Source organism: Crocodylus siamensis, chromosome 2 (genome assembly GCF_052110815.1).
Source record: "Crocodylus siamensis isolate JL-2025a chromosome 2, ASM5211081v1, whole genome shotgun sequence".
NCBI classification, from domain to species: Eukaryota; Metazoa; Chordata; order Crocodylia; family Crocodylidae; genus Crocodylus; species Crocodylus siamensis.
In genome coordinates this window covers 245,841,793-245,864,699 of record NC_143396.1, presented here as the reverse complement: position 1 = coordinate 245,864,699, position 22,907 = coordinate 245,841,793, and the positions used below count along the sequence as shown (strand labels likewise).

The 22,907-nt window shown below is 44.9% G+C and overlaps 1 protein-coding gene across 1 annotated transcript in view; it reads right to left on the bottom strand.

Annotated features, from left to right (window-relative positions):
- Positions 1-569: 569 nt before the first annotated feature.
- NUBPL (NUBP iron-sulfur cluster assembly factor, mitochondrial) overlaps positions 570-22,907 on the bottom strand; it is a 225,428-nt gene continuing 203,090 nt past the window's right edge. The window contains exon 11 of the mRNA XM_090033568.1: positions 570-2,014. Coding sequence (XP_089889694.1) covers positions 1,952-2,014 — 63 coding nt within the window. The 3' untranslated portion in view covers positions 570-1,951. The remainder of the gene's footprint in view (positions 2,015-22,907) is intronic.

The following is a 22,907-nucleotide window of genomic DNA, read 5'->3' as shown; positions in this document are numbered from 1 at the left end:
CCAGAGTAAGATGAACATAAGGCAACTCAATACCCTAGACCCACTGCCTTGTGAGTACTCCTTGATTGGAGAAATGCTAAGGGACATCATCCTGACAGACCTGCACCCTTGCTGAGGCATTACACAGTCAGCAGCAGTTCCTACTTGTTCCTCTGTGGCAGAAGCTCCAACCATTGAGGCACAGAACATCTGGACTCGGACTGCCCTTGGGATTCTGTCTCAATGGTCTAAAGAGGGGGATAGTAGATCTTGCGTAGCCTCCACTCCTTCATACTCTTCTCTACATATATTCATTGAAGGTCTTATGGTCTAATGGTCGCAGGACTCCATACAAGTGCACTCATCAGTAACTGACTAGACCTCTTATACATACACCATGATCCAGAGGATCAATGGCTGCCTACCACACGCACACACACAGGGATACATGCAACAGATATGTATGTAAATGAGAACTCACCAAACCAATGAAGCAAGATGTTATCAATAAAGGCAACACATTATCACACATTTAATTTTGATAAAATGTACCAGTGGGCGATTGCAAATGATTTGTGCTTGAAAAAGTGTTCAGTCCAAAAGGCTGGAAATCACATGCTGCAGAAACAACTAAAGTGAAATTTTATTTCTCTGCAGTTTTCTTCAAGTAAACAGATAAAGGTAGAGTAACAAAATTCTCTTAGACTATACTGTTAACACATTTGCAAAACAACTGAAATCTGAAACTTCATAATTTGTGCCTAAATTTTAAATATTTTGTTAGGTGTGTATGTTTCAAATGATCCCAGTGAAAGAGCATGCCACATCCTCTTCTATGTCATAACATTTCAAGATGGGAAAGATAACACGAAAATAGTATAAATTAAGGGTGAAATCCTGAGCCTGTTGAAGTCAATGGCAAAAGCTCCCCAAGATGCATGTGTTTAAATGGTACAAAACAGCAAAAATAAATTCGAACTTCTAATTGGAAATGGAAACCCATGTTATGGAACTATGTTCTTGTACATCCACAGAGATCACCTGTATCAATATAAAAATAAGGATTGACGCTAACAAGGCAGTAAAAAAATGGAAGTACTAGGCCTAGCAGTCAGAAAATGAAATACTTGTTTCCTTCTAGTTGCATCTTTAGTTCATACATTTATATTCTGAACTGTTACTTTGTAAGAGGAATATCCTCATGTATGAAGTCATCAAAATAATATATACTGATCACTTATTTCCTTTGGTAAATCAAGCTCAGATACAACATCTGAGTTCCAGTGAAGACCTGGCTGTTATCTACTTTTCTACCTGGATTTAATATAACACAAAACAGTCAAGAAATATGTCACAGTGTCATGTAGTTCATTATCCTGTAAATCAGGAATTATGTCATGATCCAACATTATCCAGTAAGGAATAAATAAGCCCATGATCCACTATGAAAAATCATTACAATAAAGGATATTCTTCAGATGCTGAAGTGTACATGTACACAATCATGTTGCAGTTACATAGTGCATGACTACTCATTCATTTTTGTAAATGACTACTCGTTCATTTTTGATGGTCTATAGAAACATTCACATTTACCCAATGTAAGGCCATGCTAGTAATTAAATGAAAGGAGGCTGAACAAAAATATAAATAAACTAAGGCAAATTGATTATGAAAGGTATACAGATGAAACTATGATCTTCAACATGTCATTGCCCCAGTTACAAGTCTCTGTGCTTGGATAAAGAGGTGTTGTGTTCTGGGAATGGAGCTTCCACAGGCTGGTGTAACATATTAAAACGGAGGACATCCAAGGGAGGGATTTTTTCAGTCCAAGGGAAACAGAATTGTATTTCTTACAAATGCAACATAATATGTACAATTACATATTTCTGCCACTTGTTCTACCACTGCTTACACTGAAAGATTACTTCATTAAAAGTTCTAATCGTATATCCCTTAGATGAACAGTTCATCCTGGAGGTGTTGGTAATCTTCTTATTATTTCCATAGCTATCCGCAGATAGGCTTTGGCCTGCAGAAAAAAACAAAACAAAAGTGATACTTATCACTTTTTGCTTCTATGTGAAATATAAAAAAGTATTTATATTCTGATATATATAGTTTATATTGTAAAAAGAATTTCTGTCCATCGCATGTTCTTTAATACACATTAAGAAAAGAAGCATTTCAATAGCTAGATCATATGCTGCTCACTTGGTGCTGAAAAAAGTAATATCAAAGAAAAAATGTTAATCTTTATAACTAAATACAACTACGCTGGAATTGGTCAGATTTTTTAAATTCTGATCTCAAATTCAGCTGAGTAATATGCCTTCTCAAGCAGGAAGCACCACTGTTCTTTCAAGAAAGAGCTGATTGACAAGACCCCTTTGTTCATGGAACCATCCTTGTAAAGTTTCTTTGCCCTCCCCCAGGTGCTGCACACAAAATTAAAAACATAAGACACCCCCTCCCCACATATTTCTTTTAAAAAACTGCTACTGACTTCATTATGTATTGGGGTTCATCTAAGAACCTAGAGAGTCAAGGCAGATTAAAAAATCAAAATACTTCATGAATAACAATTTTTTTTTTAGAAACTAAGGTGGATTCTGCATTAATAGGACCACCACAGCAAAAGCTCCATCACACTGAAACCTATGACATGATGTGGAGTGCCTGAAAGATGGATGCTGCTAGAACATCAATACCATCAAAATAACCTTTAGAAGGATGATTTTATTATACGAAGGACATTTTCCATTAACAACCTAAAAACAAACAAACCAGAAACAGATTTGTGATCAATCTGACAGTTTAACAAAGCTTCATAGATTTTAGATCACAAAGGATCTTCGTGATGACATAAGAAATGCTAAAACGGGTCTGACCATAGGTCTATTTAGCCGGTATCCTGACTCTCTCAGTGCCAGAGAATGGATGCTAAGGGCAGAACATATATTGCGTGGTTGCTAAGGGACACAGTCCAACCTCCAGCACAGCACAAGCCAGTAAGCTCAATAATTCAAAACTCACAGTTGAACTAGAACTCACCTATTAAAAAGACATTCAATCCTGATATACAGATTTCAAGTAATGGAGAATCTACCGTATCTCCTGGTAAATTGTTTTAGTGATTAATTACCTTCACTGTCAATTTTGCCCTTATTTCAAACTTCAGTTTCTAGCCACCAGATCCTCTAATGCCTTTGTTTATTACAGTAAAAATGTCTGCTATCCATCTACCTACCTCCTCCTCAAAACACATCTTAAAGGCCTTACCCTAATCCTTCATTTCAGGGGCACTATATGCTCACATTGTAATGGGAATATGAAAAAGAATGCCTTCCTTATTTTGTCAGAAAAGTAAAGAATCACTATAAGTCACCAATATGTGTATAAACACCACCCTCCTCACATTGTGAGGTTACTGTCAAACTTTTGCCATCCTTTCTGCCACTCCCAGACCTAGTGCTTTATTATGGGAACGCACTTGTGACCTCAGTATTCACATATCTATAAAACTCACTCTTGAGTTCTGGGTACATAAGGGATACAGGATCCAGCTTTTTTATAAATAGCGCACAGGGCAAGTGAATTATGACCACAGCTGACCAAATGAAGGTCTAATTTCTACAAAGACCAAAGCACATGAGTTACTTTATTCATGAAAGTAGCCTCGTTAAAATCAATAGGACTACTCATGTGAGTAAAGTTACTCTCATGAATAAGTCTGCATGACTGGCCACAAATGATATAACTATACACTGACAATGCTGACTTGTTTAAAATAAGAACCACAAGACATTTTAGTGTATAACAGCTGAACAACACTATTTCCTATTCTGCAGTTCAGCTTGCGGGAAGTTTTTTCCCTGTTTGAAAACAATTTAGAACATTAATATGGTCTACTAGAGAGGTCCAAAAATGCAGTTCTAATAATATGATAATTATAGCTAAAATTTCTTCAGAAGACTACCACCATTGATGTCTCTCTCATCCTTCCTCCATATGCCCATTTTATAATGATCCTTTATCCAGTATTAACAAAAACTGACGGACAGCAGCAGACGTCTCTAAAACCATTAACTTTCTCTACCAATTTGTGCACTGACAAAGAAATTTGATACAGACAAAGAAAGAAATTACACTTGTGCAAGAAATTGTTTCCCCCATTCTTCAACACTCATTTGATGAGTTAATTTCTACAGTAGAAAGATAACTTGTCTTATTTGTACAATTATTCCATTTTTTTTTAAAAGGGAGGACATTTTAAAGAAAACAACCTCAATATGTTAGTTATATTTTTCTGCTTGTTTACTATTTCAAACTAGATACAAGTGAACTGTCACAATCACTACAGGAGAAGAAAAGGTGAGTCAGCCTCAAGAAAGGTGTAGTGTCACTTTCTGAAGAAGAGTCTGATGAGACTGGCAAATAATCCCAGAAGGCTTGGACAGTGCTAGGAGGCGGCAAAGCATCATCATAAACATGAAGGGACTGAACCAGGACAGTTTTGGTGGGCAAGGAATTGGACTCTGGGTTTCCAAATGGAAAAAAAATTGCATCTGAGAAATACGGAACATAAAGGAATAAAATAAGCTATTGGGTATAATACCATGGTAAAATAAATACCAATGCATTCTTTAAAGTTTTGCTACACTTCCTGGTTTCTACACTTCCCTTTGTTTCTGTGGTGAGCATATTGTCCAGGCTCACGAAGGCAATAACATGACCATATGAAATGTCAAGTCCTTTAATGGGAAATGAATTGAGAGTAATTTAATAATAGACAGCAATTATCACCACAATTCACTTTTCCTATCCCTAAATTAGAGCCATACAGAGATAGCTTATGAAGAATTATGTTGCATTTTATTCTGATGTAACCCTATAAGCCAACATTCTAAGAAATCCATTTTCCTTATAGTTACTTCCCATAGGCAGGACTTTAAAGTAACTCTTTACTATTCTTCTTCTTTTTTGTTTTGTTTTTTAAGATACCAATCAATTCTGAAGGCAACGTATGCTTCCAGGAGAAGGTGGTTTCTAGACTACATTTTTCTCCTTCTCATGGAGGATGTGGTTCATAGTGGCTTGCTAGCTTTGATTTGACTAAGCACAATTTTCTGAGAAAGCCATGCAGGATAAAGGCTTAATTTACTACAGGAGTGGGCAAAACGTGGCCCGCAGGCCGGATGCGGCCTGTGAGGCCATTCTATCCGGCCCACGGGGCCGCTAACAAATGTAGAAAATTCATATTTCTCTGCCCTTGGTTCCTGTAAAAAATGACAGGAACCACCTCGCTCACCATGTGGCCAGTGCCTCATGGTCTGGGTGGGGCAGTCCCAAGATGGTGACCAGGGGGTGGGGCACCTGTCAAGGGGCAGGGCTACCCATGCGACCCTCCACAACCTGCCAAAACTGGGTAAGCGGCCCTCCACCAAAAAATAATTGCCTGCCCCTGATTTACTATATCTGGCCCTACCATATTTGCAAATAGTGACTTTAGCTGTGATGTACAGCAATGGGCTAGGTAAATGAGGTTATGGATAGTTGTTTATACAGCAATGGTAGGAGGTTGGGTTACAAGCAAGGGGAACTGGAAACTGTCATTCAGAAGAAATTTAATGTAAATAGACTGTACTGAAACCTGGTGAGATGATTCATATGACTGGAATGTTGAAATAATTGGGTGTGTGTAGACAAAACAGGGGCCCTACATTGAAGCAAGCTGAGGGACTGAGGCATTGACGAATGCAGTCACCTGGGTGGCAAACTGGCTCCAGGGGCACACCCAGAGGGTGGTGGTGGATGGGTCAATGTCAACCTGGGAGGGTGTGGGGCAGTGGAGTCCCCCAGGGTTCGGTCCTTGGGCCGGTGCTGTTCAATATCTTCATTAGCGACCTGGACAAGGGTGTGGAGTGCACCCTGTTCAAGTTCGCTGATGACACCAAACTGTGGGGTAAAGTGAATACACCGGCAGGCAGGAACCGCATCCAGGCAGACCTGGATAGGTTAGAGAATTGGGCGGATCTGAACAGGATGCGGTTCTACAAGGACAAGTGCAGGGTGCTGCACCTGGGGAGAGGGAACCAGCATTATAGTTATAGGTTAGGGGCTGACCCTCTCGGCAGCACAGAGGCAGAGAGGGATCTTGGAGTCAGGATTGACTCCTGGATGAACATGAGTTGCCAATGCAACAAAGCCATAGGCAGAGCCAACTGCACCCTGTCATGCATCAACAGGGGCATCACTAACAGGTCCAGAGAGGTCTTGCTCCCCCTCTGTGTGGCGCTGGTCAGGCCACACCTGGAGTACTGTGTCCAGTTCTGGGCGCTGCACTTCAAGAGGGATGTGGAGAACCTGGAGAAGGTCCAGAGGAGGGCCTCTTATATGGTTGAGGGCCTCCATGGCCAGCCCTGTAAGGAGAGGCTGAGGGACCTGAATCTCTTCAGTCTCTGCAAGAGGAGACTGAGGGGGGATCTTGTGGCTACCTACAACCTTATCAGGGACCACCAGCAGGGACTCGGGGAAAGTCTGTTCACCAGGGCCCCCCTTGCAATCACCAGGAACAATGGCCACAAGCTGAGGGAGGATAGGTTTAGGTTAGATATTAGGAAGAACTACTTCACTGTAAGGGTGGCCAGAGCCTGGAATAGGCTTCCCAGGGAGGTGGTGCTCTCACCTTCCCTGGAAATCTTCAAGAGGAGATTGGATAGGCACCTGACTGGGGTTTTATGACCCCTCCCACCCCCAGTCTCCTTCCTCCCCATGGCAGGGGGTCAGACTAGATGATCTGTCTAGGTCCCTTCTGACTTATTGATTCTATGATCCTATGCAGCAGTGGGTTTTAAAAAACACCACTTAAATTTAGGACTGATTAAACTCCTATGTTGTGCACACACCCCGCTGACTTACCTCCCTCTCTGGCAGTGGGGAAGGGCGGGTGATCTGTTGGCAGATGGAGCAGTCCCTGGGCTGTGGGGGGAAGGGGAGACTGGTGCTTCCCTCCATGGCAGCAGCAGCACCCCCCCCCAGGCGGCACTTGCATGCAGGCACCCGACTCAGGTGGTCCTAGAGGACACTGCAGCCATGGAGGGAAGCACTCGGCCCCCTCATAGCTCAGGCAGGCAGGCAGGCAGGCTCGGGAGTGGGGGGGAAATCAGGCTTGCTGCTTTTCTTGGGTGCAGCCTGATTTCAGGGTAGAGCTGTTGCCAGGCTGCCTTTAGGGCTTCCTGCAGAGCTGCACAGAGCCCCATGCTTTGCTCCGCTGCTGTAGGGGCAGCAAACTGAAACTCCTTAAAGCAGTTTTTGTTTGCTGTGCCCCAAGTCATTCAAGGTGCATTACACTGCCAAATTTCCTACAGCGGCTGGAATTAAGGTGCAATACGCCACTGATGTGTACAAACACCGACACCATTAAAGCAGTGCAAAAGCATTTAGCTCACTTTAAAGTGTTGTGCGCACGCCTCTCGTTTTGTCTACACACGGCCATTGGTTATAACCTTTTCAAGAGATACAGAGCTGGTAAAAGACACAAGTGGGTAATATTAAATATATTAAAAATACCGTTACTTATTTTACAGTGATTGAAAACTCAGAAGTGCAGATCTGGAATGCCTGTGGAGATGGACTAAATATTGTATTCTGATTATAAAAGTACATGTTCCTTCCCTCCAAAAGAATTGCTACCTCACATTATGCATAGGGTTGACCTATAGTCCTGACTTTTGTGCTTGCAGTACATTTGTGCATGCAATAAAATACCAAATCGAATATTTTCTAGTGCAATTTTTATTTTGGTATTTTAATACTGTGCCAGGGCACTGTTGGTGCCTGCCACCTTAAGGCTGAGAGCAGACAGCCGGCCCAAATAAGGCCTCCATTTTAGATCCAGGCCCTCATGGGCTGAGGCAGCAGTCTGCTACTGGCTGAGCTGCTACTTGGTACATCCTTGGAGGTGAGGGCAGGAGCTATGTGGACAGCAGGAGGTTCCTGGTCCTGGGTATGACTGAAAACTGCACCCTGATAGGGAAGGATGGCCTGATGGGACTACCTGTGGTGGGGGAGCTCCCCAAAAATGCCAAGCCAGTTGCCACCCCAGTGAAAGGCAGGGAAGGGTGCCTTAGAACCCCAACCCCCGCATCCTGGTTGGTTACCCAGACTTAGGGACAGGCACAGGGGCCAGGCACATGTTCAGACACCTGAGCCCCACAGGGTTATAAGGCCCTGGAGGCCTCAGTGAGGCAGCAATAACACGACCCAGAGAGAAAGGGCAGGAGAGTGGCCCCAGAGGGGGACAGTAGTGTATGTTGGGCGCACACAGAGTAGGGGGTACTGTTGCAATCTGAAGGACTGCATAAGCAAAATGTAGAGTAGGGTTGCAGGGGTGGTCTGAATGGCTGCGACAAGAAGTGTGTTGAGTAGGGCTGTACGGGCAGCCTGAAAGGCAGTACATGGGTCCAACCCCCATGAGTATGTGAATGTGGAAAGCTGCCCAGTGATGAATTAGGGACATATCAGCCCAGTGTAAGGCACAAAGCCAGCGCCACAGAGTAGGGGAGCACAAGTGCAATTCCACTCGGGAAGCAGCAGCGGGAAGGAGAGGAGTTAGGCACACGTGTGTCCCGCACGCACGTGTGCCCCATAACTAACTTTTGACCCGAGGCAGCGGCGGCGGCGGCAGCAGCAGCAGCAGAGGAATCGGCAGCGGGGGCAGCAGCAGCTGATCCCCCGAAGGTAAGTGGGGCGGAGGGCCTCGGCACAGCTGAGCCGGATCCGGAGGGGAAGCCCTCCGGGTCCCATATAGCTGAGCCGGCAGGGAGCTGCGCTCCCGAGCCGCGCAGCGCGAACAGAGCGCGCAAACAGGGAGGGCTAGGGAGGGGACTGCCCCCCCAGGCCAGCAAGCCCCCTCAAGGGCTAACCCTTAGGGAGCAGGCTTCCCCGGCAGCGGATCCCCCCAGCAGGGGAGCGTAGGGGGCGGAACTGCCGGCAGGCACTTCCGGGTAGACCGAGGCGCCTGATTGGCCGTTAGAGCGGGGGCGGGAAATTCAAACCACAGGTTCAAAGCCGCAGGGTGACGTAGTTCCCTCACTCGGGAAGCAGCAGCGGGAAGGAGAGGAGTTAGGCACACGTGTGTCCCGCACGCACGTGTGCCCCATAACTAACTTTTGACCCGAGGCAGCGGCGGCAGCGGCAGCAGCAGCAGCAGAGGAATCGGCAGCGGGGGCAGCAGCAGCTGATCCCCCGAAGGTAAGTGGGGCGGAGGGCCTCGGCACAGCTGAGCCGGATCCGGAGGGGAAGCCCTCCGGGTCCCATATAGCTGAGCCGGTAGGGAGCCGCGCTCCCGAGCCGCGCAGCGCGAACAGAGCGCGCAAACAGGCGCGCTCTGTAAGAGCGTGCCGGCGTTTGCACAGGCGTTCGCGCCGGCGGGCGGGCTGGGAGGGCCAGGAGTGGGACTCCTGTACGGGTAGGACGTAGACACCACACAGGTCTACAAACAGCAGCTCAGAATGGTGTCTACGAGGAGTGCTGCTAGGGCCTCTGCCCAGGGGGACAAGGCTAACCGGGGCTGGTCTGAGGCCTCCACCCAGACCGAGCCCATGGGGAAACTGATGTCCCCCTACCTCCCGGCTTGCGGGGGATCCCCAGCAGGGCCGGGGGGGGCAGAGATTGGGAGCCCCCACACCTGTCCGGCAGGTGCCCGGCTTAGGGCTCTGGAGGCACAGGTGAGGGAGCTCCGGGAGGAGGTTAGCAGGCTGAGGGGGATCAGGGAGGCGGAGGAGGAAATTGACAGTTATTTCCTTTCCCTGCAGGACCAGGCACCCAAGGAAGAAGCAGCCCAGGGAAGGACCTCCACGGCAGAGTGGCAGACGGTCACAGCCAGGACCGGAGCGGCTCGCAGCGAGCAGGTACAAGCTTCTCCAGTCCGACTGGAGAACAGGTACGAGGCCTTGGCGACTCTGCAGGAGATGGAAAGGGAGGAGGAAACCCTTGGGCAGGAAGAAATGCCACATTCTTCACATTCCAAACAGATCAAGAGATCTGAGAGGACCCAGAAGAGGAGGAGACGCGTGCTCGTCATAGGCGATTCCATCCTGAGAGGTATGGAAGGGCCCATTTGTCGCCAGGACCCTTCAGCACGAGAGGTCTACTGCCTGCCTGGAGCTAAGATTCAGGATGTGACGGAGGTAATCCAGGCCAGGATCAAGCCCACCGATTACTACCCCATGGTCCTTGTCCATGTGGGTACTAATGATGCGGCCAGGAGAACCCCCGATCACCTGATGGCGGACTACCAGGCTCTCGGCAGCGTGCTGAGGGAATTTGGTGCACAGGTGGTATTCTCTTCCATCCTACCAGTGAACGGACGTGGAAGACGGCATGAGAACTGCATCCGAGAGACCAACTGGCGGCTTCGGCAGTGGTGTCTCGAGGCAGGCTTCGGCTTCCTGGACAATGACCCACACATTACAACGAGGGACATGCTCAGCTGGGATGGGCTTCACCTGTCCCCCAAAGGTAAGCGTGTGTTTTCTTCCAGGTTGGCGGATCTCCTCCGGCGGGCTTTAAACTAGGCTCGTCGGGGGGAGGGGAAGATGAGGGTGGGGGAGGCTGTGGACCACCAAACCAGGTGGCACCCACAAGGACAGCCCAGCCTGAAGAAAGAGAGCTTTGGGAACGTGAAAGGCAGGGGGTGGACAGCAATACGGCACAGGTAAGGAACGGGAAGGTTAGAGACAAAAAGCCCTTTAGGACTTGGAGCGAGGGGGTAGCAAAAGCACCAGTCACAGGGCTCAAGTGCCTATATACTAATGCTAGGAGCATGGGGAACAAGCAGGATGAACTAGCGCTCCTGGTTGCACTAAACGACTACGACTTAGTGGGGCTGACGGAAACCTGGTGGGATCCATCCCACGACTGGGCGGTACATATTGAGGGCTATAGATTGTACAGAAAGGACAGAGTGGGGAAAAGTGGGGGAGGGGTTGCGCTCTATGTTAAGGAGCAATATACATCAACCCTCATCAAGACAGAATCAAAGGATGAGGAAGTAGAAGGACTGTGGGTTAGGCTACATGGGGGGCAAGGAGAAAAGGATTTGGTGGTAGGGGTCTGCTACAGACCCCCACATCAAGGGGAAGAAATAGATTTGGGGCTCCTGAGGCAACTCTCAGAGACCATAAAAGCTAAAGAGGCGGTGGTCATGGGGGACCTAAACTACCCGGACATCTGCTGGGAGACACAGACAGCAAAGTCCCACCGCTCACGCAGGTTTCTAACCTGTGTCCAGGACCTCCACCTGACGCAGGAGGTACATGGTCCCACTAGGGGGAATGCCTTACTGGATCTGGTATTGGCAACGGGGGATGACATAGTAGGGGACCTACAGATCGGTAGCCATCTGGGGGACAGTGATCACCTAAAAGTACAATTCAACATAAGGCGTCGAGTGGGTAAGGTAACCAGTAGGGTGAACGTGCTGGACTTTAGGAAAGCTGATTTCAGCAAACTCAGGCGATTAGTGAAGGATGCACTGCAGAGTAATAGTTTTGAAACGATGGGAGCCCAAGAAGGGTGGCTGTGCCTTAAGGAAGCTATCCTTCTCGCACAAAGCGAGACGATCCCCGTGCGAGGTAAAAGAGGGAAAGGGGCCAGGAGGCTTCCCTGGCTGACCAGAGAAATCCTGGGCAGACTAAGGGCCAAAAGGGGAGCACATAAAAAGTGGAAACAGGGAGAGATCACCAAAGAGGAATATACCTCTTCTGCTCGTGCTTGTAGGGAGGCAGTTAGACAGGCCAAAGCTACCATGGAGCTGAGGATGGCAACCCAAGTAAAAGACAATAAGAAATTGTTTTTTAGATATATAGGGAGTAAAAGGAAGGCCCAGGGAGGAATAGGACCCCTGCTAAATGGGCAGAAACAATTGGTGACGGACAGAGGGGACAAGGCTGAACTCCTCAACGAGTTCTTCGCCTCAGTGTTCCTAAGTGAGAGGCATGACAAGTCTCTCACTGGGAGTGTAGGGAGGCAGCAGCAAGGCACCAGACTTCCATGCGTGGACCCTGAGGTGGTGCAGGGTCACTTGGAGGAACTGGATGCCTTTAAGTCGGCAGGCCCGGATGAGCTCCATCCGAGGGTACTGAAGGCACTGGCCGACATCATTGCAGAGCCACTGGCGGGAATATTTGAACGCTCGTGGCGCACGGGTCAAGTCCCGGAGGACTGGAAAAGGGCCAATGTGGTTCCCATTTTCAAGAAGGGGAGGAAGGAGGACCCGGGTAACTATAGGCCAGTCAGTCTCACCTCCATCCTTGGCAAAATCTTTGAGAAAATTATCAAGGCTCACATTTGTGAGAGCCCGGCAGGACAAATTATGCTGAGGGGAAACCAGCACGGGTTCGTGGCAGGTAGATCGTGCCTGACCAATCTAGTCTCTTTTTATGACCAGGTCACAAAACGCCTCGACGCAGGAGGAGGGGTGGATGTCGTATACTTGGACTTCAGGAAGGCCTTTGACACGGTATCCCACCCCATACTGGTGAACAAGTTAAGGGGCTGTGACTTGGATGACTGCACAGTCCGGTGGGTGGAGAATTGGCTGGAGGGTCGCACCCAGAGAGTTGTGGTGGATGGGTCGGTTTCGACCTGGAAGAGTGTGGGCAGTGGGGTCCTGCAGGGCTCGGTGCTTGGACCGATACTCTTTAATGTCTTCATCAGCGACTTGGACGAGGGGGTGAAATGTACTCTGTCCAAGTTTGCAGATGACACTAAGCTATGGGGCGAAGTGGACACGCCGGAGGGCAGGGAACAGCTGCAAGCAGACCTGGACAGGTTAGACAAGTGGGCAGAAAACAACAGAATGCAGTTCAACAAGGAGAAATGCAAAGTGCTGCATCTAGGGAGGAAAAATGTCCAGCACACCTACAGCCTAGGAAATGACCTGCTGGGTGGCACGGAAGTGGAAAGGGATCTTGGAGTCCTAGTGGACTCCAAGATGAACATGAGTCGGCAGTGTGATGAAACCATCAGAAAAGCCAATGGCACTTTATCGTGCATCAGCAGATGCATGACAAATAAGTCCAAGGAGGTGATACTTCCCCTCTATCGGGCGCTGGTCAGACCGCAGCTGGAGTACTGCGTGCAATTCTGGGCGCCGCACTTCAAGAAAGATGCGGATAACCTGGAGAGGGTCCAGAGAAGGGCCACTCGTATGGTTAAGGGCCTGCAGGCCAAGCCCTATGAGGAGAGATTAGAGAAACTGGACCTTTTCAGCCTCCGCAAGAGAAGGTTGAGAGGCGACCTGGTGGCTGCCTATAAGTTCGTCAGGGGGGCACAGAAGGGAATTGGTGAGTATTTATTCACCAAGGCGCCCCCGGGGGTTACAAGAAATAATGGCCACAAGCTGGAGGAGAGCAGATTTAGATTAGATATTAGGAGGAACTTCTTCACAGTTCGAGTGGCCAAGCTCTGGAACGGGCTCCCAAGGGAGGTGGTGCTCTCCCCTACCCTGGGGGTATTCAAGAGAAGGTTGGATGTGTATCTAGCTGGGGTAATGTAGGCCCGGCACTCTTTCCTGCTTATGCAGGGGGTCGGACTCGATGATCTATTGAGGTCCCTTCCGACCCTAGCATCTATGAATCTATGAATAAGTGATCCAAAGGGCTATGTATGCAATGCCAGAGTGAGAGTAGTCAAGTCAAGTCAAGATGGCTCAGGGGGGTCGCTCAAGGGAGCAAGACAGGCCGAGAGTGGCCCAGTGAGGGGCAGTGTGCAAGAGGCCCAATGAGAATGGGCAGAGTGTAAGAAGCCCTGTGGGAGAGGGTGGCATGAAAGAGGCCCAGACACGGCGGAGTGTGTGCGTTTGTATTTTAGAGGCCCTACAAAGGGTGAGTCTGGCCCAGCCATGGGCTGGAGCTATCAACTTAAGATTCCATCTGCGAGGCATGGGACAGTGTAGAGGTGCTATGGAGCCAGTGGCAACATGTAGGGGGTGCACCCCCTGAAAGCACTGGTGGGTGGGCTGATGTTGAGACTCGGCCCCAAGATGGCCCCATCACAAATACCCTCAACCCCTGGGTTCTTTCTTTTATTACTTGGTTCTCCCGTGGGACTCAGTAAGCATAACGGTAGTTGAAGGTCTTTATCTGTAACTATTAACTTGTATTTTGGAAAAAGGCTGTTTTTCCTAAACTGAAAAAGTATAGGATTGATTTATAGTCAGAACAGCATGGTAATAAAGCCTAGTAGGGGGTCCTGTTGTGGAGTTTATTACAGACCACCAAACCAAACCAAACCAAGAGAACAGGATGAGTTAATACCAAAATACCTGTGTCCACATAGAAAAAAAACACTTGAGGTGTTATGGAGAAGGTCTTAGGCAGCAGGTACTAAAACATCATTAAAGCTTCTAAAATGAATGCTGATTTTCTAATTCAACATGAGGTGACTTTATTTTGGATTTCATTATGATGGATAAAATGAATGAATGAATTGTTGAACTTAAAGTTGGTAGTTATGTGGAGATCACTGGCTGTAACCCAATTACACTGAATGTGGGGAAACAAAGGATAGTCCCAATTAGTACACACACACACACACACACACACACACACACACACACACACTCTTGGTGTTTACTGCAAAACAGTTAATTTTCCAAAGCTAAGGACATTTACAAAGAAAACTATTTGGAAGGAAAAATTCAAGCAAAAAATGAAAATAAAAACTGCAAGTTCTTTAAAGATTTTATTAGTTAGCCAAAACCCACAATCAAGAGAGAGATCAGTGGCAGAAGTCAGAGAAAGATTAGGGACAAAAAGCCATATATATACACATGTGGAAACAGACATCAAAAAAAGATCCATAGATGCCTAGGTTAAGGGCAATTAAAAGTTGTTCTCTAAAAATATTAGAAGGAAGAGAAATTACTACATGAAGACAGTATTATTTTTTCTGAGAAGGATAGGGTTCATTACTAACTTAGATGGGTGTTAGATAACACTAGTAAGGTTAAATATTTCTAAATCTGGCGAACCAGGTAAATTGCTGAATGTTGGCTGAAAATACTCCCAACCCACTGATGTCCTTTTTTACTAAAGCTTGGAAAGTTAAAGAAATTCCAGAAGGAGGAGAAAAGCGTGAATATGTTATGCCAGGATCACCCTTGTAACTGCTAGGGTAACTAAAGTAAGGTTGACTGTAACATCAGGCAAATGATGGAAAGTTGATATACGATTCAAATGATAAAAAAATTATGATAAAGGAATACAATTAATAATGTTACAGAATACAGGTCTTGTGAAACTAAGTAATTGAATTATCTGATTACAAGGTTGGTTGATAAAGGAAAATGCATCAGTGGAACAGATAGTTGTAAGATGCTTGACTTAAGCCACTTACAGACATTCAGTTTCTCTTGAGACAGCTATTGCTTTCCCGAGAAAAGCTACAAGTGTCCAGTTAGTCAGGATTTTTCTCCCAGAGCAAAAATGGCCAATCCAGGAGAAAAGTAACCTAAGAACAACCAGGGTTAAGTCACTTCCAGGAGAGTTTCTCTTGGGAGAGAGAATGTCTGTACACATTCTCTTCTGAAATGTGAAAGAAGCCACAGCATAATCCTCCAGCATTCCAGGGATCTTTGCTTTCCCATTTTCTCCCTCTACCCTTCTTCCCACTCCTGCTAGAGATACTGTGTCGCTCACTGGACTCTGCTGGTCCAGCTGAGCAAAAAGCAAAAATACACCCCTTCACAATCCCACACTGTGCTGAAGGGAGACAAACTGATTCTGAGCAGTCTGGGCCAGCCAATCAGGGCTGTCCTGTGCACTGCTGCTCTCTCTCTCCAGGCAGACTGAAGAAGCCTGAAGAGCACACAGATGTGTATACAGGGGCCCCTAGCTGCACAGCATCAGCCCTGCAAACTCTCCACTCATCAAGGGTGCACAGCATTCAAATATTTGTTCAGATATCGCTGGGTAAGTTTTTCTAGCAGAAATATAAACCTGGGAGAATTCCCTAAGATCATGTGAATGTGTACATTACCTTAGTATTGCACAATATTCTCATTTTAAAAATGAAGAGTATATAACATTAGTAAAAGACAGATTAAGAATTAGCTCAGTGACATATTTAAAATACACTGTCAATGGGGAATCAGAGTCAAATAAGAGTATTTCTAGTGAGGTACACCCTGTTTGAGATGAGATGAGTTCCTGCAGAGCTGCACAGAGCCCCGTGCTTTGCTCCGCTGCTGTAGGGGCAGCAAACTGAAACTCCTTAAAGCAGTTTTTGTTTGCTGTGCCCCAAGTCATTTAAGGTGCATTACACTGCCAAATTTCCTACAGCGGCTGGAATTAAGGTGCAATACGCCACTGATGTGTACAAGCACCGACACCATTAAAGCAGTGCAAAAGTATTTAGCTCACTTTAAAGTGTTATGCGCACGCCTCTCGTTTTGTCTACACACAGCCATTGGTTTTAACCTTTTCAAGAGATACAGAGCAACCATCCTCTGTTTTCATTATCTGGAAATACATTTAAAATCACTATTGCTAGAATTTGCAGAAGATACAAAGACTGCTAAAGTATTAAACAATGGTAAGAACAGGATAGTCATATAAAGTAATTTGGATGTGATAGTAATCTGGGCCCTTCTGAGCAAAATACATTTTAATACAGCCAAGTGTAAAAGTATATACCTTGAAACAAGGAATGTAGGGGAAATATACAAAAAAAATCATGAGCGCAACAGTTCTGAATACAGGGCAACTCAACATGAACTCCCAATGTGATGCTGTGGTAAAAAAAAAAGGGTTAATAAAAGCTTTGGATGTATGCACAAGGTAATGATAAGTAGGAGCAGGGAAGTTACTTTACCTCTGTACAGTGTTAATGAAACTGATCCTGGAATATTGTGTACATTTCTGGGGTCAGTAATCTAAAAATAATTTTGTAAAATTGTACAGAATGCATAAAACAGACAGAAAATCTAGAGAATTTGCCTGACAGTAATAGATGTAAGGAATTCAATCTGTTCAGCTTCTCAAAAAGCAGATTAAGAGGTGACATGATTATAGTGTATTAGTAACTTTACAGGGAGAAAATCCTGCTTACTAATGGGTTCTTTAATATAGCAGAGAAAAAAATAAAAATAACCTATAGCTGGAAGCTGAAGTCAGATGCATTGAAATGAGAATAAAGCACATTTTTAAGCACAAAAGTGATCAATCACTCAAACTATAGATGGAAGTGGGGAGCTTTCCTTCTTTAGTTGCCTTCAAATAACTACTGGCTGTCTTTCTGTTTTAGCCAAACACAAATTATGATTTAGTCAAAGAAGTTATATGGGTAAATAGGTATCATGTAAAGGCCGATGATACTGTGCATAGGAGTTAAGACTAGAAGATCTAATAGTTCCCTCTGGCCTTAAATACCATGAACCAATCTATGATAAAAAAGAATGCAGGTATATCCCAGAACACCAGGCTCCAAGGTAAATGTCTATTTCCTAGAGTACCTTATGCCCTTTAAATATGAAAGCCATAAATGCAGAACAGAAAAACTGGAACAAGGGACCTGCAAGAATTCAGATGCAACACTCCCTGTCTCAGCCAGGGACAGTAGATGGTACAGATTCAGAGTCAAGACAGTCTTATTGTTCCACTGTAGCCGAGGAAGGGCTATCAGATATTTAAGTAGAAACTCATAAAAACAAATGCATACAGTTTGTGGGGACCTCAGGATGTCATCCAGTCCAATCCCATACTCAAGACAGGATCACCCCTCTCAAACATCCCCAAAAATGTTTGCTTAACCCACACTTAACAAATCCCAGTGATGGAGTTTCCACAATCTTCCTAAGTAATCTGTTCTTTCTAAATGTAGGACTTTGCCACTGATCCTTATTGTGTTTCACCCAATTTATTTCATAAAACTTCTCCAATTTATCAAGGATTTTTGGGATTCTTTAAAGTGTTTCTACCCAACCTCCTTTGGTGTCATTTGCAAGTTGACTAAATGTACACTCAATTTAATCTTCCATGTCACCACTGATTAACAGTACTAGACCCACTATCGATACCTTCTCTCGGTAGTCATTGATGACTACTCTTTTAGCTGAGTTTTCCAAGCAGGCATGGAACCAGTCTACAGTAGTTTCATCTAGACTCTCCCTACCTTCTTAGGAGAACGCCATGGGGATAGTATTTAATACCCTAGCAAAATATAGGTATGCTAGATGCTCTTCCCCCTCCCCCTCTGTCACAGAAGGATGTGCTTTCCTCCTTCCCAGAGGTCTCTTCTAAACAGGATTTTGTATTATTTTGTGTCTTTTTTAACCAACCCCGAGGAAAGTTATGCTATACTCAAGCAGTTTGCTTTCATGTAGACTAAAATGGATAATGAAATCAGCCCACTGATTTACCTGGTGGCCAGATACTTTTGTTCAGAACACAGATACATCACTCATAACCCTGTCTGGGGACAATGAGGGAACAGTCTGGCCATGTGGTGTCCGCACTTTATCTTATAACCCCTAACTAGAGAGATCCTATGGATTAAAGCAGAATTTTGCCAGTAAGCATCAATATACCACTAGCCATGTTAGGAAGTATAGTTCACTTTTTAAAGCATTTAGCAATGTGATAACAGATCCTAAAAAACAGCATTTTTCAGGAATGAAGAAAAAATTAGTTACATAATTTGCCAGAGGCTTGATTCATCTAAATTGATTAAAAAGTGAAATCTTTATTTCAGTGAGAAATTAGATCTTTTATACAAAACTAATAAAATGATAGTAGCAAAACACATGTGAAAGGTCTAAACTGGATCTCAGAAACTATCAATACTGCATTCAGTGTGTAGCTCTATGTGTACTGAACTTTTTTCCTACTCATGATCTTTTTTTAATGTGCCATCTGTAGACCCAGAATACAGCTGGGTTCAGCTGTTTATTCTTTCATTTCTAAGCAACAGAAGATGGATTGCAACTAAAAAAGGAGGGCTTTTTTATTTTGGGGGTAAGAAGGGAAGTGGGGAGAAGGAGAGGATTTTGAGTTCTTATTCATCACTCATAATCACTTTCATATCCATATAATATGATTGATATTTAGAGATCACAGTTTCTCCCTTTGCGATTTTGAGGCTCTAGAAGGAATAGTTTATATACTGTCTTTTTCACAGCAAGAACAGCATTTGTATAAGTTAAAAAGGATATAGTTTGGTATTTATCAATTATTTACCAAACAGTTACTTAAAAACTAAATGCTATTTCTTACTTTTGGGGCTGATAGGGAGCAGAAGAGCACAAACAAGGGAAAGAAAAGTTCTGAAAATAGATGGGGTGCACATGAGTGGATCTTAAGGTTCAAGGTCTTATTTGTTACTAGCACAGGTTTTCTGTGGATTTTAAAGTGAAGACTGAAAGCGGTGTACATCAAGAGGGAAAACCTGGACACGATTACTGTATGGAGCATGCTTCCCTCAAAATTGCCACAAAACACTGTCAGAAAAAATCTGGCTTCTTCTAGCATATTTTGTAACAATTCCTCCCCTTGGGATAACAGTGACAGGGCTGATAAGGAGCCCAGTAGCAGTGTAGCTCCGGAGTCAGTAGATGAATAGCACAAAGATTCCCTAGAAAATCTCCTTCAGGAAAAAGTGAAATTCCACACTTATGCTTGAATTTTTCAGAAGGATCAGGATGTGCAGGTAAATTAATGTTAGTGACAGGGAGGAGTTCAATCAGCAAAATGTCACTTAACAATGGAGTACACTGCTATCCATGCAACCCTTCTCACAGCTGGTATTTAACTTAGTCTGGGGCAGGGTTACTTCTAAGTTATCCTGATCTGCCCCTTGAGAGAAGGTAGATGATACCAAAGGGGGGTGGGGGTTCAGTCTTCAAAGATTTCAGGTGTTTTCTTCTATCTCTGGACAAGGAAAAGCCATGCACAAGTTATCATTTACTGCTGGAAGCATTTAACCGTTATCTGTACTAGAAATTTTGAGTGCCAGAAACTAGCTTGGTTGCTCTTCTGTGCTAGTATTTTCTTCCTATATTTCCTATAATCCATGAAGTCTCCCAGCCAAATGTCAATCCTTCTATCCAATTAGAGCACTCTATCATCTGTAAAAAGCTTAGGCATGTAGTACCATATGTCCTTGTGTATGAGAACCAGCATCCAGAGAAGACTGGCAACCTTACAGTTGGCAGTCTTTTATGCCCTACGCCTGTAAGCTGGTTTGACTGTCCCTCTCATCCTTGCTTCACAAAGATTTCAGTCTGGACCAACTTCATTTGCGGTCATTGCTATCCAACCCCTCCCACCACATCTCTAAATCTAACTTCCAAATTTATCCCAGTGCAGGGTCTTAGGCTATTCTCCCCTTATTAGCCTAACTAGGATACTAGGAGGATGAACTTCACCCATCAACATATGCAAAAGAGACATCAGTTGATTTCACAGTATGCTCCTTTCCCCAAACCACTGGAGGTAGACATCCTCAGCACTGATGTTCAGTTGTGATCTACCCCTCACAACTTGACCCTTCCTTGTGGGCCCAGTGTACTAGAGAGTGCCTACAAATCCCGAAACTGACCTTGTTTTTGATACCTATGACTACAGAAGACAAAGACGCTATACCTGCCCCATAAGTGAGCAGTAGGGCTAACTGTGTAGTTTTTAATGCACAACTGACTAGACCCGTTGTGAATCAAAACCACTCCAATGTCATGGATATTATGAAGGTGAGTGTCAAAGTTTACATGACTGAGACAGAAATGAGGCAATGCCTTACTCAGTACCAAGGCAAACAACATCTAGTTAGTAGCTACCATCCCATGTATATACAGGGTCTGGTTCCAACATCAGTGCAACTATAGCAAGCTCTGACCACATTTACTGGATGCACCTGGTTCTGTAAGAACAATTTCTTAGCTTGGCTGGGCTGGCCCTCTTTCAGTCTGATCTAGTTCTGAAAAGCTTTATTTTCAACAACGCTGCTCCTTGCTTAAGCTGCATATCTGCTAATTATGGTGCATGTCTGGAGCTGCCCCATTGATGCCTGTGGCACTACTTCACTATCCCTGAATGCACTGCAAAGAACAAGTGCAGCTTCAAATAGAGCCACCTCCACCCCAAATTCTACATTCAAGGTAAAGCTTCCAGCCTTCCAAACAAACCACAGTAACTACTCCGACTCCCTTGATTCTGAACTCCTTTAGTAAGTCTCCTCCATGTCAATTAGTAATAACTGCCAGTCTGCAATAAATGACAGGCTAACAAGACTATTCAAAGTGGTGGTAACGTATGGTCCCAAAAGACAGGGCACCTGAAATCAGGAAAGCATTAGCAGTGCCATTATTTATCCCAGAAACATGCCCTCAACAGAAGGTATGATAAAATAAAAGACAGTGTAATATAAATGACCTTACCAGCCATGTCTCCTATGCTACTGCCTAATGGCATAAATCATGACTAGCTGTCATATCACATTTAAATCTATTTATTTCTAAATTACTCATCCCAGGCAGCGACAGCTACCAATGTAACAAACTCTTCAAAGGTACTCTTTCTTGTATAAAATGATCCAGCCACTCCTCACCTGTCTCTGCCTATCTATTCCCTAATAATACATTCTAAAATCATTTTCCCAAGTGTTAGACTGTACTTCAACTCTAATCAAAAGGTCCAACTGGATTACAAAACTAAGACTCCATTAAACTGCAACAAATACTTCCCCATACTTTTGATTTATTGGTCTTTTCTGATAGGGAGCAGAAGGCGGCCTCTTGGCTCCAAAACAGGTAGCCACTGGGGGGGACACACAAAAAAACCTTTACCAAAGGCCATCATCTTAAAGGCAAATATTTAAGGGCATTTATACATGTGCTCTGGGAGTAGGGGGAAGTGCTTTAATTAGAGCGGCTCCAATAGCCACTATAATTAAAATGCCTGGAGCGTCTCATGTATTGGTGTCCCCACACTGAAAAATGGCAGAAGGGGCACTTTAACTAAAGCTCATTGAACAAGCTTTAGTTAAAGCACCCCCGCCACCATTTCTCAGTGCGGGGACACTGATACGCAAGATGTTGGAGTCTGCTGGAATGCAGTAAGTACCACTTGATTAATCGAGTCTGCTCCGACACACTGTAATTACAGTATGTCAAAGCAGCCTCTGGTTGTGTATAAGTGCCGTAAATGCTCAGTGATCACTTGTACCTATTTTAGTGCGACTTTACCAGACCCTTTGATGCCCTTAACATAAGATAACCCTTCTGTGATAAGCTAAAAATTTCAGTTCTCAAGTAAGTTAACTTCTCTATACTTTCTTGTGGCCAGCTGATTGCCAACCATTCTACTTTCTCATGAAATGCCCTCTAGTGGTGGGTACAATCAGCAACTTGTATTTTCCTGCAAATAAAAATGTTATATGGGCAGTAAAATGCCAGGTACAAGTTCAGTTCTCTCAAAGTTGCCTGTTTCAGCATCAGGCTAAACTTTTCAAAAGTCAATCACAACATGGTGCATGGGAATGACCTTGTCAAATGTGTAAAATGTTTTAAGCTGGAAACTCAGTTAGTTAATAATTTTACAGAACAGGAAATGACCTGAATGCAGATTTAATGCTGCACTTGCATAGAATCATAGAAGATTAGGGTTGGAAAGGACCTTAGGAGTTCCTCTAGCTCAAAGCAGGACCATCCCCAACTAGATCGTCTCACCCAAGGTTCTATCTACCTGGGTCTTGAAAACCTCAAAGGATAGAGATTTCCCATCACCTCTGGGCAGCATGTTCCATTGCTTTACTACCCTCCTAGTGAAAAAGGTCTTCCTACTATCTAACCTAAACTTCCCTTGCTGCAACTTGGGACCATTGCTCTGTGTTCTCTGCTACTGCAGAGAACAGCCTAGCTTCAT